At 43.0% G+C, this 12,153-nt stretch overlaps 1 protein-coding gene across 2 annotated transcripts in view; it reads left to right on the top strand.

The window, feature by feature from the left end:
- Positions 1-2,971, top strand: part of LOC108919299 (acid-sensing ion channel 2-like) — a 147,633-nt gene extending 144,662 nt beyond the window's left edge. For both annotated transcript variants that reach the window (XM_029246889.1, XM_018727198.2), the window contains exons 6-10: positions 195-348; positions 674-765; positions 872-951; positions 1,376-1,444; positions 2,679-2,971. In XM_029246889.1, coding sequence (XP_029102722.1) covers positions 195-348; positions 674-765; positions 872-951; positions 1,376-1,444; positions 2,679-2,780 — 497 coding nt within the window. In that variant the 3' untranslated portion in view covers positions 2,781-2,971. The remainder of the gene's footprint in view (positions 1-194; positions 349-673; positions 766-871; positions 952-1,375; positions 1,445-2,678) is intronic.
- The last annotated feature ends 9,182 nt before the right edge of the window (positions 2,972-12,153 follow it).

The raw sequence follows: 12,153 nt of genomic DNA, 5'->3' as shown, positions 1-12,153 counted from the left end.
GAAATTCAAAATAATGTAAATTCGAAGCAATAAAATTAGAATGTAGTCACAAAATATGTATTGTAGCATAACTATTTTTATGAAAGAATAATAATTTCAAATCGTCCAATAACACAACGCTGAATTTATGACATGTACCGAGAGTAAAACTGCACAGATTTTATCTTTCTTTTCTTGGTCATATTTTCCTCTAGCAACGCTGTTTGAGAGCGAGAATCAGAACTGCATCTGCCGGAATCCATGTAACATGACGCGCTACAACAAGGAGCTTTCCATGGTCAAGATCCCCAGCAAGACTTCTTCTCGGTACCTTGAGAAGAAGTTCAACAAATCAGAAAAATATATAGCGTAAGATTAACAATTCGTTCTTTTTTACAGAAAAAAGTCACAAGTAATACACTGCCCTGTTTAAAGCAGGAAACAAATATAAAATGCACAAAGAGCCTTTCAATTATTCGGGCGCCTTTTTCAGGAATGTATTCTGAACAGGTTTCCAGTGAAAGCTGAACCAACAAGTTCCTTTTCTGTTCAACCTACTTACTCTTTCTCTTGAAAGCTTGTGCTATAAGTAAGGTAGTAAACATGCAGCTCATTCAATGATTTGCTCTTTGGACTTATTTCCTTCGGACCTCACTATACTTCGTCATCAGTATATGTTTTCTCTTTGTTTTAGCGACAACATACTAGTCCTGGATGTATTTTTCGAAGCCCTGAACTATGAGACCATTGAACAGAAGAAAGCGTATGAAGTGGCCGGTTTGCTGGGTCAGTCTCTATATGAATAATGCGCAGTGTTTCTTTCTTCATGGCATTTGTACTTTTTGCCCTGCACCAAGGTGATACACGGCATTTCTTTCCTCTTGAATGACAGGCGACATCGGGGGCCAAATGGGGCTGTTTGTCGGAGCGAGCATACTAACAATCCTGGAACTTTTCGACTACGCTTATGAGGTCTGTGCTCGCTCTAGGGAACACAAAGCACCATATCATTCTCCAAACTGCCGGGAAGGGCTCAAGCGTTACAGGACTTGCTGACTGAAAAATTGCATTGTTAGTCACTCATTGTGTAACTTTCCCTCTCTTTTTTATACAAAAAATGAAGAAGACCCTGGGAAAATAAATGTCAAATTTCTCATATTTCAATCTCGACTCCTCTAGTATTTTCAGCAGCCTCATTCAAGATCATCACTTTAACTCATGTTTCCTTTTTATTCAATAATTTACTTTCACGAACAGCTTAATGTATAATATATATTTTCCATAAAGTAATGTAATACCGCATTTTTCAATGACCCAATTCAGTTGTTACCAGGTAACTGAGTTCTCAGGCATCGTCATATGATGTGTCTCGGTAACTGTGTGTTGTTGACACAAGGTGATGAAGGACCGATTGTTGGACTGCTGGAGCCGAGACGATGAGGAGGGGAGGCATGAAGAAGACGTGGTAACTAAAATAAATGCATTTCACTTGCAAAGTTAGTCTTCTATTGCATATGCATTTCAGATGCCGTTATTACACTGCACCACCGCATTAATGTATTTTGCCCCACAGCAGTTTCACTAATTCTCTGTATCAGGGTTTTGCAGGTTTATTGATTCCAAATTCCAAGGCTTATTTTCATTATGTTAGAGATATTTCTTCAAAGTTACATTTATTAACTTAGCTGATGCTTTTCTCCAAAGCAACTTATCATTTACCCATTTATACAGCTGGGTAATTCTTACTGGATAATTTAGGGTCAACCTTGCTCAAGAGTACTGCAGCTGGAAGTGGGATTCAAACCTGCAACTGTTTGGGTCCAAAGGCAGCAGCTCTGACCACTATAGTACCAGCTGTCCTTTGGCCCCTAAAGTGATGTACAGCTCAGCTATGCGGACTGTTTTGTTTTCAGGGAAACATACAAGCTCTGAAAGGGTATTTAAATGGAAATTTAAATAAAACAGACATTGAATTACTTCTCTGTATCATCAAGGGATGTGACTTTAACAAGCTACTCAATTTGGTCTCCAGAATAATTTTCTGTGCAAACACATTCATTTATAAGTGAGCATGAGAAAGTACAGTATAATTAAAATGAAACGTTTCAACATGTGTGGCACGGTGGCACAGCGAGTAGCGCTGCTGTGTCACAGCACCTAGGATGTGGGTTTGATCCCTGCTCAGTCTGTGTGGAGTTTGCATGTTTTCTCTGTGTATGCATGGGTCTCCTCTGGGTGCTCTGGTTTCCTCCCATAGTCCAAAGACATGCTGTTCATGTTTCCCCATAGTGTGTGAGTGACAGAGAGAATGAGTGTGTTCCACTGATGATGGATGAGTGACCCAGTATAAGCAGTGTATCAAGCAGTATAACTGACCATGCTGAATAAGGTGTGTGGGCTGATAACACTACATAGAGTTCATTGGAAGTTGCTTTGGAGAAAAGCATCAGCTAAGTAAACAAACTTCTTGTTCCCCCTCCTTTGCCACATTCACAGATGTTATTGTTAAACTTACACTCTGTACTCAGGCAGTTTGGAATTAAAAAAGCACGGAGCGACTGTACATGTCTCAATGGCATGATGAATCACGACTTTATAGCTCCTCATTTCAGAAAAAGGAGGGAAAATCATTGACACCGTGTGCATGAGCACAGACCGGACGTGACCGCGCTGCTGTGTGTCGCTGTGTCCCGGCGCAGGGTGCCTGCGATCCAGTCGCGAACCACTCGGAATCGGCGAGCCACACGCTCAGTGTGCCTCTGCAGACCACGCTGGGGACCCTGGAGGAGATCCCCTGCTAGTGCCTAATGCCCTCCCACCCCCTGCGGCCCTCCCTGCTGGATCAAAGGCTACGGAGGGCGATGCCTGGGACCTGCTGGGACACTGAGACACTGTCCTTTTCTGACTGATGCCATTAGTCTCCTCTGCATACAACAAATGTTCAAAATCCAAACCAAGAGATTCACCGGTGGACACCGGTGTTAAACATACAGCACAAGTTGAAACAAATGCCTTTTCTCTCTTTTTAATTGCATTCTGGGACAGCCTGGGAGAAGACCTTGAACACACTCTCACCCCCCCCCCCCCCCCCCCTTTAAAGACTGTCCGTTTCCGACGTGATACTATAAAGGAAACACGACTGTACAGCTGTATGTATACAAGTCACATTCTGCTGCCACGTTGTGAAGAGTCCCACGTGCATGTCGATTCTCTGGGTACCGCGCTTTTTACTAACGCCAACACTCTTCATTCGCTTTAGTGCCGTCTGTCCGTCTGTAGATGGCCTGCAGGGCAAAGCTGGATGTGTGATGGTGAGGCATCGTCTCGCCTGGGGGTCAGTCTCGCTTTGCCATCGTAAATGACTGCTTGCGCGGTAACATGTGGGTCTCACTTAGATGCCCTGATCACCAAAAAGTCCCCTTTTCGGTTTGCCTTTTGCGTTTGCTGTATGTGAAAGATGTATTTCTGTCTCGTTCACGGTCAGAGGGCTATCAAAGCAGTGAAGAAGTCTCAAGTGTCGAACAGCAATCCTGGCTTTTAAAGGTTTGCCGAAAGCGTCGAGACCTTGACTTTGTTCGGATAATTGCCGTGACCTTTCTTTCAAAATGGTCAAATCATGCAGCGTGTAGATAATGTGCATCATATGTACATTTTTCATATCGTTCATTTTTCATCTCGGTTTGCCGATGAGGTGAGCCAAGACCCACGATGCCATTGCGATGGTTTGCAAACACTGAATGTTTTACTGGTCATGTTAGGCTTCCCCTCCTTAAGCCAACTAGTGGTGTCATCGATACTCTACCTTATAGGGAATGTATGTTTCGTAGATGTTGTTCATTTCTGCTTCCTTATTCGCAGGAATATCTGCAAGTATTAGTGTCTGACAATTTCCAATTACTCAGTTGGACTGCAGAACAAAAAGTGGCTATTGCTGGAGACGTTCCTATTTGTTTTTAGTACGGATTCTGGTCGCTTTCACCCGCTTCCTTGAATAGTCGCTGACCTTTCTCAAGAATAATGAACGTACTTAAGGCGTGGTAAGTGTTAGCACACCTGATGTACCTAATTTTCAGCTAATTTTTGTAGAAATATGGGAGATGAAAATTTTTCTTTTACATTTTAGTGGAACTTTGTTCAAGGACAAGAGAGGGAAAATTAACAAACAAGCTTTTTTTTTTGGCTAAATTGCATAACTTGGTTTCTGCTGCATCAAAGAAGACGAGTTCCAGGAGTGTTTTTTGCCAAACATATTCAGCATTCAAGACTTCTATACAAGTGAAAGGCTGATTTATGGGTTACTCTTGTCTGATTGAAATGATGGCAAGTTTACATTTTAAATACGCAATCCATGTGTTAATTTTCTTTCCTTAATGGTGCACTTCCTGTAAATGCCCTCAGCATAATGCATTATACAGTTATAAAAACAGTACAGTAATAAGGAGTTATATTCACAATCACATGATGTAGCTACTCATTACTATTTACATTAACACAAATAAACGAATATGTACATGTATTGCACTCAAATTGTGAAATCATTCCAAATCAACGAATACTTGACTGTTTATGCCATGTGGCATAACGTATAATGTGTCGATTATTCTGCATTATGTGTGCGCTCTAGTGTGTTGGCGCACAATGTATGATCATGTGCTGTGAGGATGGGATTCACAGGAAGAGCTTCAGCTCTGAGTTACAAGAAAACGCTACGCAGCCTTTGTTTCTTCAGCTGTGTGTGTGTGTGTGTGTGTGTGTGTGTGTGTGTGTGTGTGTGTATCGTCAAGTCGGGGGCACGTGGACAAACGCCATCTCCTTCGCACACACACACACACACTGTAGGCACTCGACTGTCAAGCGTGAAGATTAATTGATGTCTTCATAGACCCTCAAGTGTGACTCTTCTTGTCTTTGGTTGATGCTGCTTCCCCGTTCGGATCCTGAACGTTCAGTGTGTCTCAACAAGCCTGTGCGGCAATGAAACTTTAGTACAGGATTTCAGTGTCTCCAGGTCAACGTAAAAATCCACCCTGACCTTTTTGAGCTTTCAGATACCTGTATATATTTTTATATATTCTACAAAATGAACTCTTCATTTTGTGATGCTATGTGTTTTATCATAAAACAAATAAAACCAAATGAATCCTTAACCGTTAAGTGGCTTTTCTCTTACGTTAAACTCGGACCGTCATACTTCTCTCCAATCCATGACTACAATTAGCGGAAAAAACCGAGGAAATCTGTAAAAAATTAAATTGAAGCAAATAATGAGTAGCGTCACTTTTTGCTTTTGGAAAAGCGTTTTTTTCCAGAATGAAAGGAGAGGAAGTCGGGTTTATCGCTCCCCTTAACTGTTCAGTGAAATTTCGATCTGCTGACTGGAGAGGCAATGGAAGGCATTCAATTTTCTTTAGGTGCTCATGAATAAACATGTGTTTGTCTGTGTTTATAGAATATTCCTTGTTAACGTTATAAAGTGGGCATCATTCCATTATTAATAACTGTTTGTCTGAATGCAAGGTCATGCTGGTTCAGAGCCTATCGCAGCGAATCGGGCTTTAACACAGAGTCAGAGGAAAGTATTAACTAGAATTTGCAGGTTTTATACTTACTCATCCACAGTTCCAAGAGCCACTCCATGGAACCGTAGGGCTGAGGGTAAGAAGGTGCTGGAAAGAATGGCAGTCCTGTTCAAGGTCATCACACACATTGACATTTAAGGTCAATTCAGAGGTAACAACGGACATTATCAGCATGTCTGTTGAACATGGGAGAAAAACAGAGTAACGATAGAAAATCTATACCTGTAAGTTTCGGAGAACAAAAGCCAAACGTTTCTTCCGAAATTTCTCCAAAACATCATTAGCAACACATTTTTAGACCGTATCAGTGTAACATGTATAACCCTAACCCTAACATATTGCATAATTCATAAGAGGCAGTCTGTCAGTGGAATACTGTCCACAAATAAACTACATTTTATCCACTGTTTTTTTTTTTTTTTTGGCAAAAAATGTTCATCTCAGAAATGTATAACTTTAAACAGAAACACTTTGAACTATGCATCAGTAGAACTGCTCCCAGATATCTACAAGACCTGATCAACCGCTACACCCCAACCAGACTGCTACGCTCTTCCACATCTGCTCACTTGGTGGTCCTACCCACGAAAGGTAAAGCACGGAGGTTCTCGCTTCTGGCTCCGTTGTGGTGGAACGACCTCCCCTTCTCACTCTGAATCTCTGTCCACATTTAAAAAGAGTCTTAAAACTCACCTCTTCCAGACTCACTTCGCCCATCACCTCTTAAGTTCATGTAAGATGTAAATGTTCATGCTCTATAACTTTAAGATCATGATAAACCTTTACACGGCTACTCCTGTAATGTAAATGTTTATATGCATCTCAGAAGAAAAGAACATACTAGGAAGGTGATCGGGAATCCTGGATATTCTGATAAAGTTTTATGCAGCTACTCGCGTGATGAACGTTGGTTCATACGGTGGAAAGAAACGAACTAACTGCACTTTAGAATCACACGTCTGTATCTAAGTGTCTCTTCCTGCTAATGTAATGAACACATTGTATTTTCTATGTGATGTACTTCGAAAAGTGTCTGATAAAGGAATACATACATGTACATGAAAATGTAACTAGAAGCTCATAACAGTTGGGAAGCATGTCTACTCTGGCAGGATGTAGAGAATATCATCTGATGCAAACAACAGCTGGAGCGTTACACTTTACAGGAGGAAAATTTGCACTTTTAAGATGTCCCAGCGGCATCCGTCTAACGCACCACTGTTGAAAGGCCTGGAAAGGTGTGTGAGACACATCTGCATTTGCAGCTCACACCTTATTTGTGGACACAAAAGCCAACTTCCAAGAAATGCACTGAAAAGTGAGAACAAGTGAAGCTCAAAGGGAGAAAAAGAAATGAAATGAATTCAAAAATCTGCAAAGGTTGTTAGTGGACGTCCAACAGGGTCAGTAGGAGTCAGGAACAAGGAGGGCACATGGGGTTCGGTTGGAGGGAACGTGGGTCAGAATAAAACGTTTGTGTTTGTGCCATTCTACATCATGTATGAGGAATATCAATAATCTCTATGTGGGATCTAACAGTGAAAATGGAGCGGCTGAATCCAGCCAGTGAACAAATAGTGTCCTCCTCATCCCCCCTCCCCCCTTCTGTTTCATTTTGTTTTCCAACTTACACTATGCATAACTTATTAATCATAACTAAAGGGCAAAGCTGTGTTTTTCCCAGGTGAGATAACTCATATATAACCGGGGAGCGCTCCGCTGGAGCATCGAATGATGTACGAGAATCGGCCACCTGAGCAAAATTCTGCTCGCGAGCTTCACTACATCTCTTCGATTTATTGATTGATTGCTTGATAATGGGGCTAGTATAATTTCAGACATGATTCCTGCACAGAAGATGACTATACTGAGAATAACAACATTTAGTGGATGGAATTTATTTATTTATTTATTTTTTTATTGTAAATCAACAGTACAGGCTCGAAGGTTCCTCGCCATCTCAGTTGTGTCACAATCTTTCCCCAAGTACTGACCTCTCAGGACATTCCTAAAGCGACACAGTTTTCACGGAAATTACGTGGTATTTCTTAGCTACAGGAACTGCATTTAGCGTAATTTAACTGACAAATTTGAAAGCGGTGGTGGACATTTCATAGTATTATTTTCCAGACTAAAATTCACTGAGAGCTTCTTTAACTGTTTTTTCATTTCAAAGTCAAAAAGGTATTCAGAAAATTATATGCTTGATGGGTTTGGACAAAAGGTAAAAGGTGTAAAGCAGACTGTACTTCCAGCATCAATTATACAGATTAGATTTACTGAGGTGAGCAAAACAATTCAGTGATGCATGACAATATTGCGTTTTATATATGCAAACTTGCCAGCTAATGACATAATGCACTTGATTCATTTAAGTTCTTAAACATGATTTTGTATCCCTGCTGTTCCAAATGATTTGATGCTAATTAGAACATTTAGGTTCATTGCTCTCTTACTCATTTCAAGAATCTGTTGCAGACTGAATGTTTACTAACGCCACTAAAAGTTATCATGTATAAATGTAAAGTGGAGGAGATCTGAAATGTCACATTAAAAATATCAAAACTATTCAATTCAGAACAAAGATAATATTGTTTTGCGCTTATTTTTCTCTAACAGACTTTCTGGCTTTAAAAATAAAACGGCTGTATATGAAGGTAGCTGTTTGTGTTTATTACTAGACGTGCACAACCCGTAGAGACTTAAAGCACGTGGCAGCGTTCATCGCAAATCAAAGAGCCTGAACGGTGATCCCTCACATGAATGGGTGCAATTTGCTCTTAAATATGAGATGAAATGCAACATTTACTGCAAATCCAAGATCCCTCCAGATATTTTATTCTGTTTTATTTCATTCATTTTGCGTTTTCTCACGCGCCACACCAGGTGACTTTCCGTGCATGTCTGTTTTATTTACACCGCTGTTTCTAAGCTCTCTCGGTATATGAAGCTCCGTAAATGAAGGCGGTAAATGCAGCACAATCATCAGATCATGCCAGAGTCCCCCGAAGACACTGCGCTTTGGCGGGAAAAGGTTTATTCTACGCACACGGCAGCAGGGTTAACGCCAACCGAATGAGCAGCAAAATTGCAACGTTTCTCAGATGGCCTTGCTGAAAGCGCCTGACAGCAGCGTAGCCCCCCCCGCTCCCCCCCGCGGTGTAACAGTGTCCATTAACTGGCCGTGTTTTTTCTCACAGCGCACGTCTCCGAGCTCTTTGGGCTCCTGGGTTCCCGGGCTCCTGGGCCGCGTGGGCGGCAAGTCTGAGCTCGAAAAGGGCATCTGCCTTTTGTGAACGTTACCGTTACCGGAACTGCCCTCGAACAGTCCAAAGACACGCTCTGCAGGTTCCTCCGTAGTGTGTGAGTGACAGAGAGAGAGAGAGTGTGTGTGTGTGCGCGTGTGTGTGTGTGTGTGCGCGTGTGTGTGTGTGTTCCGCTGATGTACGGATGAGTGACCCAGTGTAATTAGTGTATCTAGCAGTGTAAGTCACTGCGGTGAATAAGGTGTGAGGGCTGGTAACGCTACGTAGAGTTCATTGGAAGTCGCTTTGGAGAAAAATGTCTGCTAAATAAATAAATGTAAATGTAAATGTGCAGTAATGTGCAAAAGTCAGATGTTTCACAAAAGTAGTGTTAGTGTTTCCCTCCCCCTCCAGCCTTGCACCCTGAGTACGTTACTCTTAAGTAACAGGTAACGAATAGTACGGCACCTCTTCGTAAAACAGCGAGTTGAGGCTCCAGCACTCAACATGTGCAGTGAAGAGTGACGGACACTTTGGAGGTGTCCGTTCCCACAAAGTGTATCGGTGAGATTCAGGTACATGATACGGCACATGCTGCATTAACACAATCCTTACATTCTCACTTTACAGCTTTTTTCCCCCGACCAAGCGCCTCAAACTTTTGCACAGTACTGTAAATATTCCAGAAAAGGCCATAAAAACACAAAGCTTTTATTTCACTGAGGACTTTCTTCACGAACACGTCCTTTAACTTTGCGGTGCACGCTTCACGTGTTACACATAGTTAACTTCGTTCAAACCACGTCAAGAGAACTACGTGAAGCACTTGTACCTTCCATTGGGAGTGATATAAAAGTACCAGTGTAAAATAATAATTGCATTGCAAACAGCAGTAAATGTAAGAATTTTGTTTGTTTGGATTCCAACTATATTAAAAATTCATGATGCATACACACACACACACACATTTTCAGAACTGCTTGTCCCATAGGGGGTCGCGGGGAACCGGAGCCTACCCGGCAACACAGGGCGTAGGGCCAGAGGGGGAAGGGACACACCCAGGACAGGACGCCAGTCCATCGCAAGGCACCCCAAGCAGGACTCGAACCCCAGACCCACCGAAGAGCAGGACTGTGGTCCAACCCACTGCGCCACCGCACCCCCTTGATGCATACAATGATTCGTAATAACAAACGGCGCTACTTTGCAACTCGCATCAAAACATTGTGTGTCTACAGCAATTCGTGAGCTCGTGAGTCCGAGGCAGGACAAACATTTCCTTCTTTTCCACACTGCTGTTAACAGTGTCTCCTATGTGTTACTGTATTTAGCTTTAATCGTTTTGTTTTTAACCCTTCGAACCATGGCACCAGAGTGTAAATGCGATACATGTGATGGCGATGCATCAAAGAAAAGGAAAAGGATCACGACTGAAACCAAAGGGGAAATAATAAAGTGATCGGAAAAAGGTAAAACGCCAACGAACACTGGAAAAGCGTTGGGCTACAATCGGTCAACGACCGGGACAATTTTGAAGGACAAAGCGAAGATAATGGAACATGTAAGAGGCTCAGTCCCGATCTCTCTTCCTCTATTAAAATATTGCAGTTACATTTTATTTTTACTGTATTGTTATATTAAAGATGTTTTAGTGTATCCGTAAGTCTTTCTTTGTTTTTTATCTATAGAAAGGTACACTGTATACTATATACTAATACAAACATTTGACAAAATGACGTTAGATACGAACCGTACTGAACTGTTCCGACTTACATACAAATTCAACTTAAAGACAAACTGAGGAACGGAACTCGTTCGTAATCCGGGGACTGCCTGTGTATGACGCCACCACCGTATGTACGTACCTGTACAAAATCTTCGAGCTGCAACAGCGGATGTGTTCGTGGCATCTTTAGCGATAATGCAATGCCGCTGCCCTTTACCTCGTCGCTTTGTGTACTTTTTTGCAGTATAAGAGCAGGGATACGTGATCTACTCCATTATGTGGCCATGCAGTTTAATCTCTAAATACAAGGCAAGATAATCTAAGTTTGCCGTTGAAAACTAAACTTCTGAGATAGAGAACAGAAAGCAGCAAATTACAAATTTAGAGAGGAAAATATCATGTGAGCACTTAGTTTACGAAAGCAGCGAATTACAGCGTTACGTTACTTCGAGAAGTTCTGCAGGAACACGGTGGCACAGGAACCTGCTACTCGTAACAGCAGCAGATCTTCAAGTTTACCGAAGAACGGATCGCCGAGAAGGCGAAGCTCACGCAACGTACGACTCGTTTCTAGCGCTCATCCCAAACCAGCACGGCAAGAATTTATGAAGGCAGCAGAACCTTCTAGAAGCTGCGGCTCAGCGGGGAAACTGCCGCCTGAGGAACTACGATGACAGAAGTATCACTATTCGGTACCTTGCTTGGAGTGTCGCGGTTGCGGTAAAATGTTTGGCCTTTCCAAATGCCGCCGTGTGCGGAAACCCTTTGAAAAGCACTGAAAAGGCCCGCGAAGAGACAGTGTACGTTTGTTTGCACCGAACAGGAGGCGGTGGAGCTGCTGCTTACATTAATCATCGGCCTGTGGGGTCGTTCGGAGCCAGGAGAGAAAGCGGCAGGAAGGAGAAGAATCCTTTTCAAGGCTCCTTGTTTAATATGCCTAACGCGTAGCGAGCCGCTGTTTCACTTCCCTTGGGCAAGAGATTGTCAAGCTGGAGATACGATCACATGAGCGGTGGCATGTAACGGAGCCCGTGGTCCCGCGTAGAGGCTCCGGAGCCGTTTCGCTCAGCCACCGGTGGACACGTTCGGCCTCACGCAGCGGTTTTTTCCCACCTGCTGAGTCTGTTGCTCAAACGCATTTTACATGACAAGCAGCACATTGGGAAAACCATGCGGAAACTGATGCTCGTAGACATCGTAGAAGTGCTTCTGATCGTTAGAGGAGTTTCCTCGTCGTTCCGGGTCGCGTCACGTAACGGTTACTCCTGAGCAACCAACAGGTGCTGAACACCAGGAGATGAACACCAGCTGCCCCGTGTGATGAGACCCGCAACCTGAAAATGCCCGAGAAACACGTACATTTGGTGTTATGAGCCGCAGACCGTTACCCAGTTAATGCGTAACGTGTCGAGATCATGTACCGCCTCTCCGTGGACCTCGGAGAGCTTTACTGGCTGAGGTTTCTGGATTCCTTGCGCGCTTTCACGCTGAGAAGGGATGCCCCGCAATGCAGTGGAAGAAGGTGGAATTGGAAATTGGTCCGGCGGGGCGTTTTAGTCACGCTGCTGACCCAACCGGCCCCTTTCGGCAATGGTGTTAACCTGAGAGGCCTCATGCTGCGATA

Source organism: Scleropages formosus, chromosome 20, assembly GCF_900964775.1.
Source record: "Scleropages formosus chromosome 20, fSclFor1.1, whole genome shotgun sequence".
Classification (NCBI taxonomy): domain Eukaryota; kingdom Metazoa; phylum Chordata; class Actinopteri; order Osteoglossiformes; family Osteoglossidae; genus Scleropages; species Scleropages formosus.
Note: the sequence above shows the minus strand (reverse complement) of the source record. Positions and strands in the feature narration are given on the sequence as shown.